The sequence below is a fragment of the Toxotes jaculatrix genome, chromosome 1 (assembly GCF_017976425.1).
Source record: "Toxotes jaculatrix isolate fToxJac2 chromosome 1, fToxJac2.pri, whole genome shotgun sequence".
NCBI classification, from domain to species: domain Eukaryota; kingdom Metazoa; phylum Chordata; class Actinopteri; family Toxotidae; genus Toxotes; species Toxotes jaculatrix.
In genome coordinates, this window is record NC_054394.1 from 11,197,715 (window position 1) to 11,224,567 (window position 26,853).

A 26,853-nucleotide genomic window follows, 5' to 3' on the forward strand; every position below is an offset into this window, starting at 1 on the left:
AAATGTATTTCTGATGAACAGAGAATTGTGTTAAAAATGAAACATGTTCAAATCAGTTACTGAATAATTCAGGTTGAATTATTTAACAACCTTCAGCATATTGACTTTGGTGCAGCGCACAGAGGAGATGTTGTAGGGAGAGCTGGGGAAATGGAAATGCAACATGATTCCATGTATCCTCAATACAGTCCTTAGAATCTAATCAGTTCCTACAATAATCAACTTGTGTATGATGAAGTTGATTCTTGGTTTAAATATCTGGTAAGACAGAGCATGTAATTCTGTTGCTTGTCTTGCAGGCGTTGCAATTGAAGGAGCCACAGAATTTAATCTCACAGGAACAAGAAAAACAGATAGGGCTTACGGCTGATTCTGCGACAGCTGATCGTGCCAACCCAGGGTTCACCACTTTAATCATTTGCAAAAGGGCTGCGAAAGTTAAGTCTATGATCTTGTGTGCCATAGTCATGAAAAGAGATTACTCCTCATTCCAAGGGAGGATCCATCTCAAGCATCATATTGATCAAAGGCTCATGAATTTCCAATTTGCATTTTCAGTAAAGTTTGCTATGTGGCAAAACATGAAAAATGCGCTGGCTTCCAATATGGCGGCAACGGGGAGGTAGTCGGAGCTTCACAGGAAACAGGACCTGAATTTAAAGACTGTACTGGCCAGCTGGATGCATGTTTGCACATGAGTTCGAAGGAGCAAATCATCTTCAGTATGTGGTACAAGAACCACTGAAGAATGGCTGAGAAGTGAAACAGCACAGCTCAGAGTGATCATAAATTAAGGCAAGCAACCCCAAAGACAGCTTTGCTTGATACGTTAATGGTGAAATTCAAAGTATTGAGAGATTAACAAGTGACAACCAGTGAAAAGAAAATGAGCAATTTATGACTTTAGATCAAAGATATAAGAAATAGGCCTGTAGTCCATTTTGGCCCCTGACTCAGAGTTCATGAAATTAGAATAGTGATGCACACTTCAAAGAGAAGAGCCTGGTATGAGAGGCCTGGGCCATCAGGGGGAGATATGCAGCAAGGTAAATTTCTGTTAAATTGGAGACATGAATAATGAAACAAATGTCTCTGCAGGAGGTGAGTCAGCTATGCAAAACTTGCCTGTGCGTGTACCTTTGTGTGTGTGTGTTCATAACTGTACGCGCATATGAAGGACACTGAAGGTTGTGTCATCCCTACTAAATTGGATGCAGTGTGCATCCCACTAAAACGTAGTGTAGACTCCCTTTGCTCATCTGTATTCACCTCAAGTAGGTGCAAACACATTGTTAAAGGTGATTAAGTAGCCTGCTGTCTTTTTACAGTCAACAACACACCCATGGGCTTCACGCTCAGTTGTACGAGGAGGTGAATACTGTTCTGAACTAAGAGCGTGGTGTAGTTCCACTACTTCCAGAGCACGGAGCGATGGGGGCACCAGCAGAAATATTCATGGCAGCGAAAATCTCTCCTCTAGAGGGTAGCTAGTGGTTTATGTTTATTGTTTAGTACTTTCAGTCCCTGTGTGGGAGAAATCAGCATTAGCATACGACTGGCTCCTCATCAATTCTCACAATGTGACACAAATTACAGGGCCTCTGATTGAAGGATGTTCCTGGAGAATGTGATCAAATTCCCAGGAGAAAGAGCTGTGGGTAGAACTGAAGCTGTTGCAATTAATTTTTAAGGCGCAGTGAAATAGGCTGTGTGTGTACATACTGTACATATGGAAAAATACACTCAAAGTTGTATATTCAGAAAACAAACATCATCTTCAAACACAGTAAACTGACCACATGGGTATTCTTGGCAAATATGAGATAATGTCGGTGAGAGAGATACTTATCAAATCAATCTGAATTGCTTGCTCAGGAACAAATGGAGTTGCCTTCTTGCTCCTTTGGGGCTCTTCTCACAAACAGGCACAGTGGATTCCTGCCTGTGCACACCTGTCAGTGAACACCAACCACCCTGTTCAAAGCCTGATTGCTTTTTCTTATGCATTAATATTTGCATAATGCATAAGCATGTATGCATATATATGTATATCTTTTCATAGATGCAGGTGCACGTTACCAGGCATTTCTGGTCTGTGCTCCATCATTGCCGCTCCACATTCCTTCACACTGGATGAGACAGAAGAAAACTATGGTTGCTTTGCCTTTTGCCCTTTTTCATGATTCCTTTGACCTATTTCCATTTCTCCTTCTTCTCGCTTTTCAAAATCCTCCCTCTCTTGCCAGGATTTAAGAAACTGTTAAGCTAGATTCCCCCTGCCCATCCCCCCGCAGTCATTTTATGCCCAGGCGGAAGCGGAGAGCTTTTGTTGTTATGCTATACAAGATGCCTTGCTGTGGCTGGGATATTTCACTGCCTGCCTGGCCACCGTGTCAGCTGTTCTGTCGCCGCACTCAGTCATTGTTAGCAACTGGAGAATTGGGGTTTGAGATGTGTTTTATCCTCCGAGTCAAAGGCTACCTAGAGTATGTGAACACAATTTATAGCCACAGTGAGGTTTGCTTTGGGGTGAAGCTGATGTCTTTTTCCTCTGCCTTGGAGGAAACGTTGATGGAGAGGCTGTCTACTGTGAAACTGTGGTGGACGAAGATGTAATTAGTGAAAGTGTCTATCTCTCCGGTTTGGTAATTGCTTACAACCCCTCTGGCTGTTTAAACAAAGGAAGCTTATTATTAAACTTTTTAGCGGATTGCACCCTATTACGACCTAAAAAGACATTATCTTCTGTGGTGTGGAGGCCATTCTCTTTGGGAAGTAAACCGTAAAATAATCAGGCCAAGCTGCCTGTTGCCTGATGATTTACTCAGGCAAGGCTTAAGCAAGTAAACTAGCACATGGAAATCTTTGTGTGCTCAAAGTTGCAAACCATGAGTGAGGACTGATTGCTGTGGTTTTTGAATAGTAATAATAATCAATCAAATATAACATAATGATAAACAATCCAATATGTGAGTTCTCGATTTGTGAACATGCCTCCAGCTGGTGTATTTTTATTGTCCATGTTGAAACTTATTTCATACTGCTCACACAATATCTATCCAGACAGCTGAGAGCCAAAAAAAGGCCTAAACAGCAGAGATGGTGACTTGCATCAGGTAAGTGCTGCCTTATGCTTGGCTGCTTTTATATGGCTCTTCACTGTGGACTCGCTTTTTCTTTGAAGGCTGAAGTCCTTCATGCAAAGTTTGCAATAGACACGGTGAACATTTTTACTGTCTGGTAAATGTCAGTCATGATATATAGTCTATTGACTGTATTTTCCTGGCATTGCCGCACATCAACACACACCACGCTAGAGTTGAAAGGGAAAGTGTGATGTCGGATTTATGACAGGCAGAGAGTGATATCATGTAAACACATGAGGTGAGATAGGGGATGGCAGAGAATTTTTACTTTGAGTTTCTGATAAATGAGTTAGAAGTGTATTAAATACTAACAACTTTTTAAGGAGTGCCAGTCATTAAAGGCAAATTCTCCAGGTATTCTTCTACTTGAATTCAAGCAATCTACATGACCAACCTAAAACAGCCTAGTTTTTTGCAATGGTGCAAAATAGTAGTGAGTTAATTAAGACTCCATTTAGCATTAGTTATCTTGTTTGTGTTGCGTGTCTGCCTGGCTCATTACCACATGTTAAGTTTCTACTTTGTAGATTAAATGTGACAGCATAAGTCTGCAGAGCAGGTATGCTGTGAGTTGTTCTCATTAAAGCTCAGCAGGTCTTACTCACACTGTGTTAAGTCATCAAATGAAGATACAGAAATGGAGAAAATATCACTAAAGAAACTTTGTCCTGTGTGTACTATCCATAAAAATACAAATCCTCTTGGTAGAAATTGTCTTAATCATTATTTTGTTTGTTTAATTTTATGAGTGTTTGCTTGCTCTGGATGGAGCAGAAGAGAGCTGAGTGCTGACTTTCAAGGGAAGCCATAAAAACAATGACCATAATGAAAGAAACAAAAGAAAACTGAAGCTGAACAGGTGGCAGACAAACCCCAAATGCCACTAAAACATGGGCAAAGAAATGCATTTCTAAAATTGCCATTTGCAATAATATTCTGCAACATTTGTTGTAGGATGTACAAATGCTGGTGACTTCAACTATAGACCACAAAATAGTTGATGAACAGCAAGTGCTGGGTCAGGACTTTGACCAACTTGTAATGCACATCTTCAGACAAGAAGGAATTTAATAAAAAGGGATTACATGTATTTTTTTTTTATTGAAGAAATTTCCTCACAGCATACCTGAGGTACCTTGACAAGAATGGAATGGACAATGGGGCAACTTGAAAACATAATGCCTCCAGCCACAGCTGTTGGTGGAGCTGAGGAATTAAAAAAACCCTTGCAGCAGAACCTGTGTCCCTGTCCTGCAGATCTCACACTATAAACACCTTACATCCTTACCATCTTCATTGTTTTTGCCCTAAGTGAACTAGAGTAGCTCCTCCTGCTCAACCTGTATTTTAGCTAAATTGTGTTTGTGAATGCTTTGACTTTACAATTTCAAAATACAAGAAAACCAAATCCAGGGGAGGCATCATTTATAGGGTTTTTTTTTTTTGGTTTTAGGCTGTTAGTTGTGCTGAGCTGTGCCGTGATCTGTCAAGCGCTGGCATAGTGTGCATGTTTTTCCACTGCACTGCACAGCAAGGTGAGGTGTTGCTGGTGTGCTGCTCACAAACCACAGTAGAAACCTGTCATCTGCAGCCCTTTTCAGCTCACTGTGAATGTTTCTGTATGTTCATATCTGGTTGAGTCGACCTGTTTTATTGAAGAATGAGGCTAAATCGGTGATAGACTAGCAGCAGTTTCAGTAAGTTTCTCACAATAAAAGCACCCCATTGGTTTGCCAATGGAAAACTTGTGAGGCAGCAGCAGCAGGAAATGTTTGGTCAGCATCAGCCGTAACTTGACTCAACTCTGATACCACTGAAAGCGATCAGTAAACAGTAAAATAAAGCTGATATGTGAGGTACAGACAGGAACATGGGAGTGAAACTAAACTCCAAACCACAGAGATTCAGGGAAAATATAAAAAAGTACTAAGAGCTGAACACAGAGAGTCTTAAAAAACAAAACTTTCTCTCTAGTCATTGTCACAGGCACATAGCTGTGCAGACAGGGAGGAGACCATCATGGGTTGGCTGTGGCAGGCCCTGCTGCCTAACAGGACCATAGCAGCACAGCGCGGCAAACCCCTGCTGTTCGGCTATAATGGAAATGCACATCATCACGGTGTGACAACCCAGGTCCATGGAAAAACTGTGTAAGTGCTGAAGTAGCGCATTTAGCGTGTGTCACTATGTTTGCAAAATGTAGTGTGAGAAATAGAGATCTCAAGATTTTGACAGTTGTTCACTTTGTGCATAACATATGAGTTGTTGTTGTTTATGTTTACTTGTGTACCAAAGGTCAAACTTCTGTGAACTGAAAAAGATGACAAGTATTAAAAGACAATACAAAATGTGAAAGCTGTTTACCTGGTCGAGGAGTTGATTGTACAGTTCATGACAGTTATCAAAAATGTATTTGTACGTGGAGTCCAGGCACGCTTTTACGCAGTCCTTCACCACCATACTGGCTCTTGGTGGACTTTGGAGCTCTTGTACCTACACAGACACAAATATACATGCATGATTTACATGTATGCTTTCAGGGTTAGGTTAGTTTCACAGTGGTTTATTTGATATGACAATCATTCAAAAACTGTACATGATGTTAGCAACTCAAATCAATGGCAGTTACCTTATCTTAAATGCATTTCTATGTATAGTCCCATCCATCAGTGGTGAGATAATGTTATGATATCGTGTTACATGTTTGAAATATTAATACAAAGATATATAACTTCCTTGTGGAGAATAAAGAGCTACCTACTTACATCTATTATGTATACCATAATTGACATGAGGCCAGACTGGGATTTAGGTGCATTTTCAGTATAATGTATACTGCACATTCACTGTAGCTCCTGTGTGTGAGCAGCAGTGCGTATACACAGTAAAGCCCAGCATGGGCATGGCACAGAGTGAAAGCTTTGGTAACCTAAAGTGACAGTTTTCATTCCTTTGCTCACAGCTGCCATCTTAGCTATGCCTCAGTGCTTCAGTGCTACACCCCCACTCCTGCCAAAAGAACTGAATGGAGTCAAGCTTTTCATGTAGCAGAAGACAAGTCGGCATACTGTTGGAGGGAGAGGGAGGGAGAGGAAACAAGACAGAGCTGAAAGCATTTCCAACACAGAAGCTTACTGTAGTTTGCAGGTCAACACATTTTACACACAGACAACCTCAAATGCATCAGCTTGCAGTGAAGAAATTGTGCAGCAATAAATCATTTGGTTGCGAATGTTCAGGGGTGTTGAGACAGGACACGTTCTCAGGAATTATGAGTCTGAATTGATTTCTCTTATATGAAACGTGCCTAAAATCATTGTGGGTTTATGTCAGGGGTTTATGCCAGTTGAATATTGGCAGATTTTACAGACATGACCATGTATTGAAGGTGTTTCAGTCACTCAGTCAAGGGCACTGCACTTCTGTGATAAAAGGTTATGACTGGCGGCTGTTTTAGAGATCTACAAAGGTTACGTACTGTTGTGCTCCATCATCATTTATTGCAATGTTTATGTTTCTTTCAATTTCTCTTAAATTGAGTGCCATTCTCCCCTATCGCCCTTCAGATTGTTCCCTGCCCAAACAACCGACACACTCTCTCTCTCTCACTCACACACACATACACACAAGCTACCTTCATCCTGAAGAAGGTGATGCTGGTCAGCAAATCAACAGTGGACTTCAGATCTTGGAGACGCTCTGGGTTTCCTGCTGGGAAATTATCCTGGAGTAAGAGAGAGAGAGGGGGGGGGGGATAAAATGAAGAGCGAGGACGTCTTGTCAGAGGCACCCTTTTAACATCACCCACCCACCACATCACATCGTTTAGGCCAAAACATTGAAATTGATTACAGAGCAACGCCCAGCAATCATAACGCAATGACTGTCTGTCTAATCGTTTAGTGGACAAGGGAGGTCTCTGCTGATGAAAACCTCTATTTCAGGGCCATGAAGTCATCAGGAAGTGCAGAGCACCGTGACGGGGAGCATATAAAGCCCTGGCAGCCCTGAGGAAAGGCATCGCTGGCCCATACATTATCCTACTTCTTTTACTCTCTCGCTGCTCTAATAACGTTTTCCTTGTTTTCTATTCCTTCTCAACCTTGTCAATAAATACAGACCAGAGATTCAGGAAATGAAGGCAAATCTATACAGCAACTTGTAGGCTTGACAGTGCAGGAGACATCTACTGGAGATCAAAGACATTCAGCAGAAGCAAAACTAGCCTCACATCTTTTGGGCATCAGGAGCATTGAGGTTTTTATTGGGTTGATAAATGATTCTCCGAGACCGGTTTTCAAAGAAGAAAAAAGAAAGGAAAAAAAAAACAAAGCAGACAAGTTTTCAAGAATTGTTTTCAAGAATTGCTCAGCACAAATCGGTAACTGGTTCTAAAATCTAACCAACAGAGGAGGAAAAAAAATAAACATGCATGGCCTGCTAAAGCTTCACAGACAGTCAGCTGTCTACTGAGAGCTTACAGTATATTTCTCTAGACACATGATTAATAGGAAAAGTCTAGTTTAAAGGTGAAAGTGTAGTCCCCAATAAAAATAAACCAAACAGCCTCCAGGCAAACAAGCTTGACACACATCTTGCATGAGCAAAAGTGGACCAGTTATACTATATTTGGCTGCTGATGGGAAAAAAATAAAAGAAAATCGGTCAGAGTAGATTTTTTATTTTTTTTGCCTCAGACAAAGGGAAGTTTGCATCACCGCCTTTTCTATGAACAATATAGTTGTTCGAGTATTTCATCATTTCTTTCATGCTGAAAGGTGCTCAGTTTAAATTTTAAAATGTGATTTAAAAAGCCTGAGAGTTCCGTCTCATCCAGTCCCCAGCTGACTCCTTTTAATAGAAATCCCTCAATTATGGGGAAAGAAAATCATTTTCTTGCTGCTACTGTACCACCACCTGTCTCATTCACAGCATGGAGCCCATAAGTGCCATCAGTCACTACCCTTTCTCTCTCTGCTGACACTGACATTTCTCTTACAATAACCTCACATGAGTGTAGCCTTCAGACACAAGAGAAACCATCAGTCCCTTTGAAATGTGGACATTACAGCCTCCACTGCAACCTTGAATGTTGCCATCTCTACACCTTCTGAAAACACTGTGTTGGAACTTTTATCACAACAGTTGGAAATTCATCTTATCTGTTTATTTTGGGTTTAAGAACAGTAGCTTTTATAGACTGAATCCAATTAAGACTGCAATGTGGTTTAGCTGCTAAATAATACATCTGAAAAATATAGGTAGCTGCTAAAGCACCTTCATTCCTGAAGTAACATGCAACTAATCTGAGCTTTCTTGCTTTTCTACTTTAATAGAAGCACTGACACCTTTATCTCTGAGAATAAAATCACCCTAGAGGAAGCTGAAACTACACAAACTCAAAAAAATGCAATTTTCACTACTGCCAGTCTGCCTTCCAGTGATAGTGAAGATCGGCTCCATTGTTTGCTTTTGAATTTAAAGGATTCATTCAAATTACAAACAATAAGAAAAAAATACTTCACAGTGTAGCATTTTAAATCTGTTAATCAGTGGATTCTCTGACATTAAAAGGTAATCTAGCTGTGTAATTACGGTGATTTAAGTTGAGTAAAGTCAAGGGCTCATTGAGACTGATTATAGGAGAGGCAGAGGAGGTGGGTGAGTTCCCCACATCAACCAAATGTCTACTTACAAAATGTTAGTGTCTCAGCTACCACTCTAATTTGGTATCTGACAACCTGTTTTGATTGCAAATGTAGAAATTCATTATTAACACCGGGATGTATAAAAACAACATGTACTTGTTAATTGGTAAAGGAAATGTAATTTGTAATTCGGCCTCTTTCTACTGATGACAATCAAAACAATGCATCCAGGGCTTAACTTCAAAATTGCTGATGTTAACACAAATGAACAGATCTACTCTGTAGAAACACTGCTCTTAAAGTTGGGTGTTTCTAGAAGCAGTTAACAGTGGTGAAAAAAACTGTGTCTAGCTCTAAAAGCAACTATGTCTGAACGCACAAAGGCCAGACACAAGAAACTCTAACTTCATCAGCAGAAAAACAAAGGAAAAAGAAACAGATTTATTGCAGCCAGAAGCAGGCAAGCACACAAAACCAGCAAAGCATCCATCTCTGAGCCAGAAGTAGAGACAACATCAGCACTGCCGTCCAAAGATGACAGAAAGTCCATTATGAAATGGGACGAAGAGTGAGTGATGCTGATGAGCTTTTACGTCTTTGTCTTTGTTCTAGTCCACATTGAATATTTAGCTGGGCCAGTGCCTACACTGAGCACAAAACTCCAAAGCAGCAACTGCTTACCATCAAAATAAAGAAAGGTCAGCATTTTTAATGGAAAAAAATAAACAGTGAAAGAGAACCATTTACAACTTTAATGTGTTTTTATTATGGCTTTTTAAAAATTTGTTATTACTCACATTAACTATGTGATGTGATGGTGATTGAAGCGGAGTACTCCACTGGGTACTCAGTGCCCCACAAAGACTAAAAAAGTGTTTTTTGAAAATTAATTTAGAAATTCTAAATAAAAGACTCAAATAATACATTTGCAAATGAACTCTTTTGCATCCTACTTCTAGCAGTGATCCTTTAGAGGCTTCTGCAACTGCTGCACTGAAAAATGTGCACTTTCAAAGACCATGGTAGCCTCCATCATTTTGCAATGTGAGACATTTGGAACCACCAGCACTCTTCCTAGATGTGGCTGTCCAGCCAAAATGAGAAATTATGGATGAAGGGTTTTGGTCGGACAGGTAACCAAGAACCCAGTGGTCACTATGAATGAGATGAATGAGATTCAGAGATCCTTATGAAAAGAACCATCAGTGCAGCACTCCGTCAATCAGGCTTTTATAGTGGAGTGGCCAGACAGAAGCCATTCCTCCCTGAAAGCAGCATGACGGCCTGCTGGGAGTTTGCCAAAAGGCATGGTCTGAGAGTTGACTCTCAGACCATGAGAAGGAAGATCCTCTGGTCTGACGAAATGAAGAGTGAACTATTTGGTCATAATTAATTAAAAACCTGAAAATGAACAATGCTCACTATCTAATCTGGTTGAGCTTGATTGTAGGATCATTCCCAAGAAGGCCTAAAGCTACTATTACTGAAAAAGGTACTTTAAAGTGCTAAGTTAAGGGTCGGAATACTTATGTAAATGACACATTTCCGTTTTTTATTTTAAATAAATTTACAAAAGATTCCAAAAACTTGTTTTTGCTTTGTTACTGTGGAATTAAAAAAAATCGATAAGAAAAGAAATGAATCAAATTGGTTTTAAGATGAGTCTGAAACAAAGCAAAATGTGGACAACTCGAAGGGGTCTGAAAAAAATTTGTGGTTAGTGTTTAAATATTACTATTTTAACATTCAAAGCTTAGGGCAATATGTTTTTTCATGTGATGTAATATTGGGTTGAAAGTTAAAATCAGACTGGATGACTGTCGTAACTGTTTATTATGCTCTGTGCAGATTACAGAGGTTGCATAACAGATAAAAAAAATGCTGGTTAAACACTGGGCAAGAAGTGGAGCGAATGCAGGTAATCATGGGTTAAAGGTATCAAAAGCACAGTCATGCACTGGACCTCTAACTGCCATGGGAACATTGCTCTGGTCACCTGACCAACCTAACCATAATAGGGATAATGCTCATGTCACTATTTTGTATGATTCTGAAGAATCTGAGTGCTTCCCTCTTGTTAGTTTAGAAGCAGAACTTCACACATTTGTGACTTTTAGTTCTTTGCCCTTTCAGTAACTTTTATCATTTATGTTTTTGTCCGTCAGAGTTGGCACCGAGGTGTCTTATCTTCTGCACTCTGTGAAAGGTGATACTAGCTTTCCTCCTGCGCTTGGCTTTTCATATTGTGTGTCAAAAATTTCAAAAGGGTTAGTTTGGGATTATGCAGGTTTTGCTCTGCAATAAACAAGATTATCCCAAATATTTGCATCTGCAGCTTTTTTTCTCTAAACATTTTCTTCCTCCAGGAACTAGAAAATGATATCTGTCTGTCATGTGAGGACAACAGAGGCTGGTTATATGTTTCTGTAGTAGACTGTGCTATAGCGAAATCGTGTGAAAATTACCCCAATTTTGTTAATGTGATGCTTTATCAGCTTCATTAACAGCTCAGTGTGACTGATACAATCCTGCTGTAGAGAGCTACAAGTACAGTACGGAACAACTATTTCACTCTGTGCTTTTTTCAGCGGAGGAGGCAGCAGAATCTTTTGTACCAAACAAAGCAACAAACCAGCTGTTTGCATTAAGTAACCTTTTCTCTAAAGGCCCCACTGTAATTCGGAACAGAGTTCCACTTTAAGAGAATAGCACGCAACTCCCAGAGGTGCTTACTGAACAAACATCACTTTATATCAAACTAAGCTAACAGCTCAAATCCCTCGCAGCGTGCTCCGAATACTGAGATTTTACGTCCGACCCAGAGAAACCTGCAAATCCCAGCTGGGACAGACTGTCTATACAAGGTGTCACTGTGTATCAGGGCTGTTAAAATAAAGTTCAAAGGGAAGAAACGCATATGTAGCAAAATGTAGAGTGGCAGCTGCACCCTGGCTCCTTCTCTGCTGATTCAAACCCTCTGTTTTACAAAAGCAAACTCAATCTCCCTCAGAACGTCATTATAGGGAAATCCATACAGTGAACAGGCAGAGGAGCCACATCTGAATCATATTACTGTCCAAGAGTATCAGGCTGGATCTGTGGGACAGCTTCAGAAAGTGAGAAAATTAAAGTGAAAGTGTGTGTCTGTGTGTGTGTGTGCATGTATATGTGTATACATGTTTTTGTGACCACACTGGGACCTAACAGTCTGGCTCAGGTTAGGGGTAAGGTGTTAAGTTAGGTTAAGGTTAAGGTAAGGGATGAATTGGTTATGGTTAAGGTCAGGCTGTCCATGATGTGCGTCAGTGAATTGTCCTGACAAGTATAGTTACACAAATGTGTGTGTGACTGTGTGTGTGCATGAACCAATGGTCTGTGGCAGGCTTGACAAGCGAGCAGCAGGGCAGTCCTGGCAGGTGAAGCCAATGTGATATTCTGTGACTGGTCTCAGTGAACGTGTTATCGCCAGACAGCCAGGCCATCTGAAAATAAAAGAGGCCATCTCTCCTTCACTTAACCCTCTCTGTCTCTTTCTCTGTTGCCCACCTACCGTGTGTCTACTTTCATTCCTCATCTGTTTCTCCTCTCGTCCCTTCTCCCAATCAATCTCTTCTTCCCTCCGACTCTCTCCCTCTTTGTCCAGATGCCTGATGCTCTAACTTTCCTTCTCTCTTCTTGTTTCATCCACTTCTCTTTCCAAATCCTCTTTATCCCTCCCTCACTATTTGCAGCTTCATTCTGTGTCTCCCTCAAGTCCTCTCTCTTTCTCAATATCTACTTGCTGTCCCTTCTCTCATCCTCTCTTTTCTTCCTTTGTAGGCAGACAGCAGGATCTGCTGCGATCAGGGTGTGTCTCTGTTATCACATGTGGATTCACATAGCGAACCGTGACAAAGAACAGGGGAACTAAAGCAATCAGCCACTCAACAACACGCTGTCTTCAGTGTCACTTTAAAGGTGAGAGGGTCATCTTTCAGTCGGTGTAAAGCCACCAGCTGGGGAGAAGTGTGGAGACGTGTGTGTCTTTGGCTGTTCAAGTGCATACCTGTGTGTGAGTCAGTGAACAGTTGCAGTCAAACAGCAGTGTGGCTGTCTGCACGTTTGGGAGGGTGTGAGCAGGAGACATGAGTGTGTGTGTGTGCGTGAGAGAAACAAAGAGTGAAAGCAAGGGAGAGATAAAAGCCTGTGCGTGTCCACGGCTCTGTGCACGTTTGTATTATGTTCCTGCATGTGAGCTTATGTGTATAGATGTACATGCGTATATACATGGTCAAGGCAAAAGAGTGTGTGACTGTGTTTGTGAGAGTGTGTGTGTGGTGGTGTGTGGTGTCTAACAGGATTACCCTCCTCTGGGATTGTTCTGAAAGATTATGTATTGTATGTCAGGATTTCAATCTGCCTGAGTAAAATACAGCTGCACCCTGAGTGGCCTGAGAGTGGCAGATTTCCAGCAACCAGAGATAAATTTCTGGTTGCAAGATTCCAGTTTCTTCACTCGCCCATTTTTGGGGTAAATTGACATAAACCATTTGTCTGATTGGCACTTTCTATCATATAAGGGCAGGATAATAGTGTTTTCTTAAAACAGAAACATTTCATGTATTTTTTTTTTATTCTAATTTTACAATTAGTTCAGGTGTATTTTACCTTAGTTTGCTACATATGTAATTTTATACAAACTATAAACTATAAAAACTATAAACTATAACCAGTATATTCCAGTTTATTCTAGTTTACCACCCAAATAAGCTGGTGCAGCATACCTATCACTGAGCAGATGACAAAAACAAAAAGCGCCAGTCAGCATGTGCCACAACACAAAGAGATGCATGGACACAGACCACATGTAGACTAATAAGGCATCAAACGATGACAGTCAGCCATTTATGTCAAACATATAAATGGTATGGCTATAACATGTCAACCAGAAAACTCTTTATACATAGCGACACCACCAGCGCCAGTGTTCCCTGATGCTCATCATTCACTGAAAATCACAAATCAAATGACCATGAAGAACGGAGCTATCTCATACAGCAAAAAGGTCTAAGAGTGTGAACGACTCCACAGGGGGATGACATGTTAGTATACCTGTTCTTACATGGATAATTAACTTCTCAGCATGTATTTAAGGGGGGTTGGACAAAAATCTAGAAGCACATTTCATGGTAATATAGTCCAACTCAAAACTGTCATTAAGGCTTCATAAATGACTGCACCATAGATTTTTATACAGACAACTATCCTTACTTACTTGTATAAATGTTTTCTACACTGATAAGTGGCCAAATGATTACATATAAATATGATACACATTTGCAAAGCCACTAGCCATTCCTACTGGCTATTCTTCCTCAGTGCAGCAGAAGCATATAGACTTTTTCTCATCCTCCCTCCCTCTTCAGTCTGTGCACCGCTTTGGTTTTTGCTGCAGTACAGCATACACAGTTAAGTGACCAGCAGTTAATGATATGATAATAATGAAAGCTCTGACTTTGGATACAGCAGTTCAACAACCAAAATATCAAGTGCTTCTTTTAACTTAATTAAAACATGCGTGTAGCTGTGAAATTATTATTAAAACAACATGTTTTTTGCTTTTGATATTAGTAATAGCCAACATCAAATCAATCTATGCTATAGCTTACATATAGAAGTGTGGAAGTGCATAGCCTAGTTTACAGATGTTTACAAGGTGTCCAGTACCCTAAATCCATGAACTACCATGGCAGACAGAGTGCTGGACACTCACTACAGGGTCTATTTATTGGACCATGAAGACCACTATTTCTTCTGATGCCAATGGTCCCCTTGACACCACAGGCTGATTATCAGTATTTATGTGCCTGACTACACCACTGGCGACAGTCTTTTGAAAACTGTAAAAGCACTTTGGTCATTTATCATTCAGCTCATTTTAAATGAAATCTAATTTCTGCCTTTCATCATATGTATCTATCTGTAATTTCAGCTAAATTACAGATAGACTTAAATTACAGATAATTATCTGTAATTTAAGTCTTCCCTCATTATCGCAGCTTAAAATCACAGAAGTTTTCAAAGCCCTATACTTTACGCTTATACTTACTGCTGTTATCGTGAGTGTAGCACATGTGACACTACCAAATGTCGCTCTTGGTTTGACATCATCACATCTATAATGACATTTACCTCATCATAATCCTGATATTTAGTAGAACACCTTTACACCTGACATTAACGTGCATCGTCTGTGATTTACACTGTGGGATTCAAATGGGGCAAACATGCATAAAATATATATTGAACTGTATCCAAGAAAGAGGAGGATCCTGTAAATAACCACGTTTGGAGGGCGACAGACACACACTTGGCATTAACAGCAAAGTGTAAATGGACTGCTGCTCCATGCCAGATATAGGAAGCACACAGTGTACTGTAAACAGAGTTGAATCAACCTAGAGGCCTATATCAAATCAACCAGATGGCGAGTGGCTTAAAAGGCAGCACCTCTTTCAAAGGAGCATGCTAAATGGCAGCCTGCATTTTCACTTCTGAAAGAACTGCCCCTGCACTGTGCAAAACAGAGACACATTTTTATGTCAAGTGACAATATAGTCGCTCTACTTAATATTAATATGGACATGAGATAAGCTGTAAAAAACAAAACAAAACAAAACAAAACAAAACAAAACAAAACAAAACAAAACAAAACAAAACAAAACAAAACAAAACAAAACAAAAAAACCCCCTTATTTTCAAGGGACATAAGTCACAGCCAAACATGAACATGGTTTCAGTTTCAACACACTACATACACAAAGTTCATACATACCCGGTATTTAGAGAGGTCGATCCTCAGTGAATTATGCAGCTGATCCAGTAATTTGACAAATTTCTCCCTCTGTCAGAATAAGAAAATCCATAATTTACTTCAGAGTGTCACCACACCCAAAGCATTGTGCCTACAAATTTATAACACTGCATGGACCATAGCGTTGCTTTGCCTGCAGAGATTCATTTTTACTTCCTGGAACAAAATTTTGTGATTTAGCTATACCACCAGACTCAGCTTTCTGGCTGGAAATATTATTTGATGCCTTTCAACATTAGCTTATTAAACATTCAATCAGAAAGAGCTGGCAACCTCTGAGATTGTGTAAGTTTCAAGAGCACAACTCTGAGAATGCTGACGAAAAGCAATGACGTCAAAATATATGTATATATGAGACAACAATCGATGTTAGGGAAATCTAACTGGAGACAATAGATAACCAACATTTTTATTTAGCATTGCATTACTATATATCACTGCTTCAGTGCCTGCAGATGTCAGAATACATGACAAGAATAGGCGCACTTACTCCAAAGTTAGAGGCAGCAAATCGGTCAGAAGCGGAGGCAGTGGTTGTGGTGGTGGTGGTGGTGTGGGCGAAGTAGGCATTGATATTAGCAAGCAGGTTGCTCATCACTGCTGGAACACCGGGACACATGTATTTGGCGGACAGACAGGAGAAATGCCTGCAGAGGAAAATAATCATCTATTATTCTATGAAGCCATTTTGGGGCGACATACACATAATTTCTTCACCAATCAACAAACAAATACATAATAAAATGAGGCATATATGAGTCCGAAACATCAAATAGACACTTAAAACAGAGAAAATTATCAAGCAACCAATGTTTGCCCTTAAGAAATTCTCACAATTACACGAAGCTGAAAAAGTACACATTTCATTGCAAAGAAAACTTTCCCTTCCAATATACAGTTTAGCTCAAAAATATACCACATCCGAATTATCTATCCATTTCTTTGCACTGCAGTAACCAGAGCTGTAAAAGCACAAAAAGTGAGCAGACATACTGCAGTATTTCTTCATTATTTTCACCTTCTGACTGCTGTGGAGGTAGCATATTTTTAATGTTCCAAACAATTACTTCTGGTGGAAGAGTTAGTGCACAGGAAGTTTGCTGCCCTGTTCACGTCGTAAAAAAAGTGACTATCTATAGTAAATTATGTCATAAATCAAAGCTGTATAACCTATACTATTAACGACGTGAGGCTGCAAAGTAATAGATGGGCCAAGTAAACTTGATAGTCAGTCAAGGGTTCCTGTGGGAACTAAGATATAATCATATCCAAAGTAGCGGGAGAGTGAAATGCAAATTTTACTAAACTTGTTTCGTTCGTTAAAAAACACCATTGAGACAAGCTCCTGTTCAGTATGTGCACTTGCCAATTTAAATGTTTTATACTGAGGTGAATCCACATTTGTCAGCCCAGCACAAACTAGATCTCACTGCTCTGTAGTGTGCTAAAATTACTCAAGTCATCTTTCCCTGAGGATGGATTGAAGGAGGGATCTTTTACTGTTGCAAACTTGATGTCCTCTGTTCAAAGATGTCCTTTCCTTTTCTCCTGCCTCCAGCGCCTTTTTAACTCCCTGAACTTTAAACTAAACACAATGAGAGAGGCACATGCATTGCCACTTCAGATTTGCCATGATCTCTCTCTCGTTTTCTCTCTCTGCATGCACGCACGCACGCACGCACGCACGCACGTACGCACGCAAGCACGCACGCACGCACGCACGCACACACGCACATACACACACACACACACACACACACACACACACACACACACACACACACACACACACACACACACACACACACACACACACCTGCCACAGCACCATCCAGCAGTAATTAAGTATTGGAGCCTGAGAGTCCTGGTTTAAGCAGGGATCTCTGCCTGAGTGAAGAGCATATGCTCATTTTTAACACCTCATACTGCTGTTTCACAAGCCACGTGGAATGCCTACCACATTATAATTCACTGATAATTATAGTGAACATCAAGAAAGGCTGCCAGCTCCATCCTCATTCATACAGCACATAAAGGATTGAGTTTTTCTAGATAGTACACACATATAAAAAAATGTATATTTGCTATAATCTGTGTATTTACTTCAGCGCAGCAGACAATGATATACACAGGGGCTTCCTTCTCAGCCGCTGGTGTGACCCACAGCAACCAAACATCTGGAAGCACTGGATGCTTTTTACAGTAAAGATGCCTGAGAGCTTAAAGAGAGAAAAAATAGGGTTGGCTCTATAAATACAGCATTTGTTTAATGCTCATCCAGGTTTCACTCTAATTTACTGAATTGTCCATTAATTTTCTCCTACACTGCACATGATTTCACTCCAAAAGATAAAAAAGTAGAACATTTATATTATTCACAACCTCCATTTCAGATGTTGTGGACCGATATCCATTTTTGATTTATACATATAATATTATTGGAAAATGATTCTATGAAAATGTTTTTCAATTAATATTTTTGTATATCACAAGCAGCAGGCGACTACAAATATCATGAAGCTGGATGTTGAGCCCAGATTTGAATATTCTGAAACTAAGAAATCTTGATCAGTGAATCATTGCTTCATAAAGCCAAAGTGTTAGAAAAGGCACCAAGTTATGTGGAGTAATGATTACAGATTTACTCCTTCTCCTAAGTGCAGACCCACACATGCACCCGCGCACACACACGCACACTCACACAAATAGAAACACAAACGCGCTCTCATCGGGAGGCCTATTTAATTACTTTGCTTTCAGCCTCCAAATTACCCAGGAGCACTTGGGGTTAGGCGAGCAAAGAGAGTGATGCAAAGAGTGATGATGGCATCCGCTGAATTCCCATGGCGCTTTTAGAGCTGGATCTCCTGAGCCAATTTTCAAGAGGGAGACGTTTCTTCTCCTAGTGTTACTCCTGGTTCTTGGTTTTTACCAGTGGATGAGATATACTATACAAACACACACATATCATTTCATGGTTTCAGATAGATGTGAGAAATGAGAAAAAGATGATGAGAAACAGGGACACAGGAATGAGGGGGTTGGAGATGAGGGGGGCAGGGAGTCGTGATAGAGTGAGATGAAGAAAAACGAACACGAGGGAGGGGTGTGTTGGGGGTTGTTGTGAGGGAGGCACAGGAGGGTGAGTGTGCCTTCGCAGCTGCTGTGATTTATGCAGCCATCATGTCAGGAGTGACTGGGAGTCAAGGTTCTATGATGAAGAAAACGGAAAGGTAGGGCCTTTCATAAATTCCTGATGAAGCATAATAAGCACAGATATGAGAAACGCCAAGCTTTTAAACAAGGTTCAAGCCTGAAGCATTAACTCCACTTGAGAAAGCTGGTAATAAGGCCACTTACTGCTTCACTTGTCTGCACTTTAAATAACCCTGCAATCCCTCATAAGCTGCAATGCCCTGTCGCACTGAAACAACAATCTGTCACCTGGAAACTCCGCACCACACCAACACAATCAAACATGTCAACAACACTTGCTATATATGTGTTGTGGTTATAGCAGTTGCACTCCTTTCTTATGTGGACACAACGGCTATTAATGTGGGACCCTTGATGAACCTTCGAAGCAGTCAAACCAAGCTTTATGAGACATCTTTGCCCTACAGAGCTACTAGGATAGATAAAAGAGCTGCTGTCGAATATATGTGGTTAAATCAAGATCGATGGAATCAGAAAAGTAGGAGACAAATCTAAAAATCAGAAATGGTGGACACTAACAAGTACACTAACTAGACATCCAAAGACCTGCTCAAGGAATCGCCTGTCTCATTTTGCTACACAACACTAAAAAGACCCATTGCTAGATTATTCTGTATTGCTAATTTTTAATTACTATTTTCAAGCAGGACCATGAAAGTTTCTCAGTGTTGGTTCATCTCAAGAATACACGTGGCCAAATTTGAAACCTGAAAGCATAAATGTGTAAATGTAAACTGCATTTTTCATTCAATTTGCCAACACAATCTGTGTGTAATTAGTGTCTGATTTACTAAGGCAGCAGCTAATTACATAGGCAGCTACTGGGACTGCCCAACGTGTGCATACTGCAGAGGAAAGAGAGCTTAAGAGGTGTACTTTGGAGATGTGATTTGAGATTTTCAAACAGCAGCTGAGACTGAAATTACAATGCAGTGATGATGAGTGAGATACTCATTTCCTCATTATTACTCACGGAATCAATGAATTGCAATGGAAGTTATAAGCAAACAATGAACAAGAGATAAGGGATGTAACACAAAGCCGCTAGTAGTATCTGTATTCTAAACTGAGAACAAATAAAAACTGTGTGACTGTTAATGAATAGAGGAAATAGACCAGAAGGGTTTGCATTTGAACATACTGCGTGTCTTAAAAACAAGCAGGTTGTATTTACGGTGTACAACAAAACTGAGTACAACCCTGTGCCCTACAACGTTAGATGATTCAAAACCGTGTCATCTTACAAAAATTTCTATTATTTTTAAGTTGAAGTGTAGGGTATTAAATCTTATTAATTCACTACAAACAGTTTAGATATAATAGAAAATATGGGCCCCAAAATGCAACCTCAGTGCAACAAAAGTCAGTTTTCCTGTGATCGCTGCTACAAAAGTGATTACACCTGAGACTTCCAATTCAGGAAAACTGTATGAACAAGGTCATAAAAGAACCTGTGAACGACAGCTTTCTCGGTTTTGGCCTGGGTTGTGTCTAATGCAACAAAGCAACAAACCCCCCCAGCAAAAAGCCGCTGAAGAGAACCATCTGTGAAGAATAACTAACTAACTAATAACAGAATACCTTTCCACAGATTTGTGCAAAATGTATGGTATCAGGGATGGATGAATTTGTCAACAAAAATAAAGGCAGATACACAAAGTATTAAAAAACATAAAAGAATACAATCTTGGACAGGAGCAAAAGTATATACTGACTTCTCTTGTAGTTGATCCTTTAATGTAAACCTTTCATAATCGTTTAATTAGTCAAAACATTTTTGTTTTTCAAATTAAATGGCTTCATTCTTCTTGGGCATGCCCTTTTGAGATGGTCCCTGACTTCAACAAATCAGTTTCCCGTAGGAGGAGGCAACGATTATTACTGCAGAAATTCAGATGTTGTATGTAAATAAGTGCATAATTTAAGACCAGTGGCTGGATAGAAGAATCTTAAAATGATGTTTAGATTGCTCTTGACTGGAGAGACTGTTATGTGGGGATAACTCCCTGCTCACAATGTAAGGTGCAACAATACGAGGGCCTATGGCACAAATCTTATGCCAAGTGAAGCTGAATGTTTATTGCCCTAAAGCAATTTTATTGGCTATTTGTCGAGTACTGTTGTCATCATTTGCACCTTGTTTCCAGAAGTTGGCATTTCTCTTTCAGAACAGAGTAGCCTCATTCACGATGAACTAAAGATTATCTTCCACAAATAGTTTGCATGAAACGTATTCTCGTTACTACTACTACTGGAAATACTCTGGTTGGTTTAGATGAGGGGTGGTGCCTGGAGAGAGTGTGCAGGAGGCAGGATAGAAACTTCATCAACACACCCACTCGCTCACTGTGAATTCTCTAGACAATGACCTGCTTTATTCACACATCATCTCAATTGGACTTTACAAAGACATTATACTAGGAAGCTGCCAGGGTAAAGTCTATTTAATGTCCTGTCCAACTGATTCAGACATTCGCGTTCACATATGCAGCTCCACCAGGTAATGTCTAGAAAAGTTCAAACTGAAATGCATGTGTGAAAGCAGCTTATCATGAACACCGGAAAAGCTTCTAAAAAAAAAACAAATCAGTGAGAAACTACTGAAAGGGAAGGAGGAGACCCCAATGGAAGCTCAGACGGGAGCAGATGGATGACGACTCCAATGACTCCCAAGTAAAAGCAGCCAAATGCATTTTAAAAATGTCTTTTCTAGACAGCAACTACAATAGTTCCAGATCAGCTTAGTGAATGTGATTTTAAAGTTCAAGTGTAATGACCATCCAGCTACAACTCCCTGAAAGCTCTTTGTCCAATGTTGTGCAATGGTCAGATACTGTAACTGCAATATTCAAACAGATTTTCCAATCATAACACAGTTTTCCAAACTGCATTAAAAATCTTTGGTTTGGGAAACACTATCTGAAATAAGGTGCACAGAACTTAGTAAGTTTGATGACAATGTCTGCTATATAAAGACAAGGTAAAAAGCTAAAGTGGCCAGTGGTGCACTGGAAGATAGATAAAGTATGTAAGATTAGATGCATGATGCAGACTTCCGCAGTGATAACCAGCTCATCAACACTGCACAATGTAACATGGCATTGCATGACCTTGTTCAATATTTAATGATTTCAATCTTTCAGGCGGTGTGTCTTTGCATGTGCTTATGTATGTGAAAGAAACAAGGGAGTGAGACATTTGTGGATGGACAGGGTCACGGAGGATCAGAGAGACACAGAGAGCAGGGGAAACGAGACTGTTTATGTGTGTCCATGATCAATGTGACCAAGGCAGGATAGGAGTTTTTTTTTCTAGGAGACCTACAATTAATCAATCAAACTTAGGAGCTCAATAGTCCTCCAAGCTCTGATTCTGCTGAGGAGACATCTTTACTACTTCTCTTCTCCTTCTGCTCTCCTCCTCTCACCTCCTTCTCTCCTCCACTCTGCCAAATGAGACAGTGACAGATCGGCGAGGTAAAAGGCCATAGATCAGGGTGGTACTAACGTCATAGCCTGATAGATGGACTCCACTCCGTATCTCATGGCGAACTCATCCACTATCTCCTGAGACACGTCATCAAAGTAGACCTTCCATGCCTCGTCCCCTTTCACCTGCGGGATCTTCACGACCCCACTGCTCTTCACCTCAGTCAGGTAGTGGAACAGGTTCTGTGAGTGGCATGAGAGATAACACAGAACAGGTTACGGTGATGGAGCACAGTGTCACAACAAGTACTAAAAGAGGCTTCTTTGTTTGATGTGTGCCAGCAAATGAAGAACCCTTATTACAGCTGGAGACATCTGTTTTTGCAGTGCAGTAACTATCACACTGTCAGTTTGCTTTCCAGAGTAATCAAAACAAAATGTGATTTCTTCAGTAGTGGGTCTTTAATGCTTATGTTCCCAAAGATGATGGCTGGGGTTAAGAGACAACTCATTTGGCTTAATGGTGAATCATATTATGATGGTTACCTCATGTAAACAGGTGTACTGGCCATGAGGAGGAACCACATTCTCCTCCCCTTTCATCTCCACGCTGATCTTGAGTCTAATGGCACCAGATACAGCAGACTTGTCTGTCCTCTTATCTGCAACAAACAACCAAGCTGAATTAGTCAGAACTGGAAATCAACTAAAAAATAACTTCAGTTTAAAGCCACATCTTCAGTAGGCACATGTTGGCTCACGTTCTTAAATAAACAAAATATTAATATAATGTGGAAGTTGATTTTGTCCTCACTTTTCAAACTCTGTTTTCTTCATCCTGCATGATTGGGTACACTTATTATGCACTGGGAAGACTAGATTTATTACTCCGCATGGTTTTCTAAACTGTGTCTGGGTTGGAGATCAAAATGTTTTTTCAATAGCAGATGGAGGAACAAGTGAAAGATTTTCTGAAAGTTTAACAGCATTCAGTAAAAAGGAGAAAAGCTAAAGCACAAAGACATGACCCCACTCAGTGAAACAATGTACAATTCAATAAACAAAATTATTGTCCACCTCAGTAGAAATCTGTCCTTGACCACACTGTAACACCATGACATATAAAACACTAAAAGATTAAAAACAAAAGACATCAATGACATCACCCGAATCACAAAACATTAATGACAAGAGGCATTAACGGCCTGACGTCATGTTCTGGAAAACATGAATGACATATCAATGCATGCAGCGATGCAGTTGCTCAATGTACAAGAAAACACTTGCATTAATCATATCATATGTGGTGCTGGGTTGTAGATTTGGGGAAATGGAGTTTATTAACATGTGTATACATAGACACATACAGTTACCAAGACACAAACACACAAATGTAGGTATACACATTGCTGACAAGTCTGAGAGCTAATGACTGCACAGCTGCAGGGCTTTGTTACAGACTTTAAATGGCCCCCCTCTGTGCTCTCATATACAATTCATCTCTCCTGAGTCAAATGAGTGAAATTTCCCTCTACAGTTCATTGGTCAAGAGACAGACAAGTGAAAAATAATAACGTGTCAAAGCGACAGACTAGAGTTGTAAACGCAAAAGCCCAGATTGAAGAGGAGCTGAAGAGGTTTAGAGAGGAGAGCAGCTGGAGGGGTGGACACCCACACCAGCAAAGCCCTGTTTAGACATTCATTGTGGACATTTAAAAAGGCACAGAGCAGCAGCAGTGGGCAGGGGTCACTATTACCACAAATTGCTTCCTTTTAGCTAGAGAGGCAAACAAAGACAGCACCCGCCAGTCATAATACTTCAGCAGAAGTGGGAGCTCCCATTATGCTGCCATTCAAGCTCACTCAGCATGGTGAAACCTGTGATCTGTGAGACTGGAAACAGAATCAGTATCCAAACTGAACCACAGGTCTCTCTGGCTTCCTGATAGATAGAAAGTAGTGGTGACCAAGCGTTTATCCTCATATCCTGTCAGTGGTGACGGTGTAATGGAAATACGTGGATGAGGACAAAACAACAGTTTAAGTGGACATGTATTTATGTTCATGAGGGTCAATTTTTCATACAATATTTTTTTGTACTGGCCTTAATTGGTCTGGGACACTGAGTATCAATGATTGTAGCACTGTAAGTTGCAACTGAATGTCTCGTCACTATGGGTCAGCTTCAGGAAATGGATCGACAAGCTAAGTGAATGATGACTAAAAGTAAAATGAGCTTAATGTGTACAATCAGTGGAATGATCCTTTAATTATGTACTATGAATTTAATTTTGCCAATCTTCGCCTGTTTTTCTTATTTATGACAATATTCAAAATCCAAAAAGTTTGGCTAGTTTTCCTAAATAGAAAAAAGTATTTTGTACAAGTAATTCCTTATATTCCTCAAAGTAACACACCCAAACATTTTTTTTTTGTTTTTTAAAAAACACATCTAGTATTGATTGTATAGGAACTAGTATTTAAAAAATCTGAAACCATTACTAACCCAGATAATTACACAGAGGTCCAAAGGTCATGTGTCATAATAACTGCCATCATCATTTTCAACTGGTCGGTATCTCATTTGTAAGAAGACATTGAGCTTAAATGGGTAACGTACCAAGATTGTACCAAACATCCATCTCTCCACTCAGAGTGCGAACCTCGATGATAGTCTGGCCCAGGAAATCATCTGACTCCCGCTTGAAGTGCTGCTTTACCCGTGATTTGATGTCATCGTCTTCGTCCCACACGCGCACCTTGATGCGGTCAGTGGCGTTGTGACATTCACTGCACGTTGGAAGATGATTATGCCAGGTCAAAACGATCAACAACAACACAAACAGCAACAGCATATTCAGTGACAGCTCATCGTGTTTGGTGTATTCAGTGGAGCAGAATGACAGTCAAATGCACAATTCAAGCATAAATAGAAGTTCAGAGACACACATTTCCTGACCCTTTCAAAGTAACATATGGAGAACAGTTCTTGCCTGGATTCAAATGAGAGAATGTGTGTATGTGTGCGCACATAGATGGGTATGAGTGAGCGTGCGTGCCTAGAATATAATTGCAGAGAGGGGCTTTCTGCCTGGCAGGAAGAATTACCCCAAGACATTACATGACCTTTACTGTGCATCTTTGTGTTTTTATTCTCTCCCAGTGTATACTACAATCACTAGGAAAGAGCTGAATGTTTCAGGACTGTGTAGCATTCAAAGCAAAGATTTGTTATTTGTGAAAGCTTTATGTCTCTGTGATCCTCCTTGCATTACTGCAGCTGCCAGACGTTTCACAATAATGACACTGCTAAATAGAACAGAGGTGACCAAAGCACTTAGCTTCAGATGGGGTCAGATGATTCGGCTCTGGAATTAAAACTGACAGATTACATTTTGTTCTAATGACATCTTGGGTGCGACAGCCAGAGAAACAGTATCTGCAGTATTTTTTTAACTAATCCCTTTCCGGGGGAAGCACTGGCGGCTGCTGCTGCACTAGTCCGGGACTTTGCTCTCTGCCAAGCACACAGTAATGTATCGCTCTATTAATCTACATCCCTGTAGTAATGGGAAAGAGTTTTATTATAGCCACCACTGGAGTCTCATTACAGGTGTGGAGGCTTGTCTGTAACTGGCATAGGACACACACACATTCAGAAAATCTTAGTAACACCCAGGTGTCCCTATAAAAAATTAAAATTACAAAAAATATTATGAAGAACAGTTAAAGCATAAAGCATAAATTCAGGACCTACATTTTGAGAAGGGAAAGTAACACATATGCATACAAAATAGTGCTCTTCACTATTTATAATTTAAAAAATACTTTCACATTTTAAAAAAATGGTTTCTTGCACGGATATGAACTGGAACTATAGAAAGAAACCTCCAGAGGAATGATGCCGGAAGACTCAGTGCTGGCATGAATCAAAAAATGCCATCAGCTGCTCTCTCTTTGGCTTAAGTCAACATGACAAACCCTCCCTGATCCTTTCCCCATTTACAGACAGAGGATTAGAGTTTAGAAGAAACGAAAAAAGAACCAAAAATAAATAAATAATGCAAAGTCTCTGTTGATGCCCAGTGGGTTGGGGTCAGACTTGGGTCAAATCATGTGTCCAAATTATTTTTGTTTCTTTTTTACAGACTGGTCCAGAAGGGTTGAATATCCTACAAATGACAGCATAAAGAGGATTTCCATGTTGGTTCAGTATACCTTTCCTCTTAAATCTTGAACTATCCTGAGGCAGACCTATCCATCTGGTGCTCAAAGTGAGGTAGAACAACCACTTAGAAGAACTGGCAAATACTCTGCACCTAGGTCTGGATTGAGCTCTACAGCTGTTAAGAGAAAATTACATTTTCCTTTTCAGCCCAGTTCTTATTTTCAGACAAATACAAAGGTATCTATTAGGGTAAGCACAGCATGCCTCATACAGGGTTCTCAAGGGCTCCAATTTCCACTTTTTCTAAGCTACTTATTTGGGGGCCAAGTAAATGTTCAAAGTAGTTTCCTAGAAACTTGCTTACAATCACTCATTGCACTCTACTTCCTATTAG

The 26,853-nt window shown here is 40.2% G+C and overlaps 1 protein-coding gene across 1 annotated transcript in view; it reads right to left on the bottom strand.

The window, feature by feature from the left end:
* Positions 1 to 26,853, bottom strand: part of LOC121182239 (protein unc-13 homolog C) — a 101,448-nt gene that overhangs the window by 45,361 nt on the left and 29,234 nt on the right. The window contains exons 12-18 of the mRNA XM_041038643.1: positions 24,912 to 25,081; positions 22,838 to 22,953; positions 22,371 to 22,534; positions 16,138 to 16,294; positions 15,609 to 15,677; positions 6,781 to 6,870; positions 5,511 to 5,639 (exon numbers count right to left, since the gene is read on the bottom strand). Of these exons, the coding sequence (XP_040894577.1) occupies positions 5,511 to 5,639; positions 6,781 to 6,870; positions 15,609 to 15,677; positions 16,138 to 16,294; positions 22,371 to 22,534; positions 22,838 to 22,953; positions 24,912 to 25,081 (895 nt within the window). The remainder of the gene's footprint in view (positions 1 to 5,510; positions 5,640 to 6,780; positions 6,871 to 15,608; positions 15,678 to 16,137; positions 16,295 to 22,370; positions 22,535 to 22,837; positions 22,954 to 24,911; positions 25,082 to 26,853) is intronic.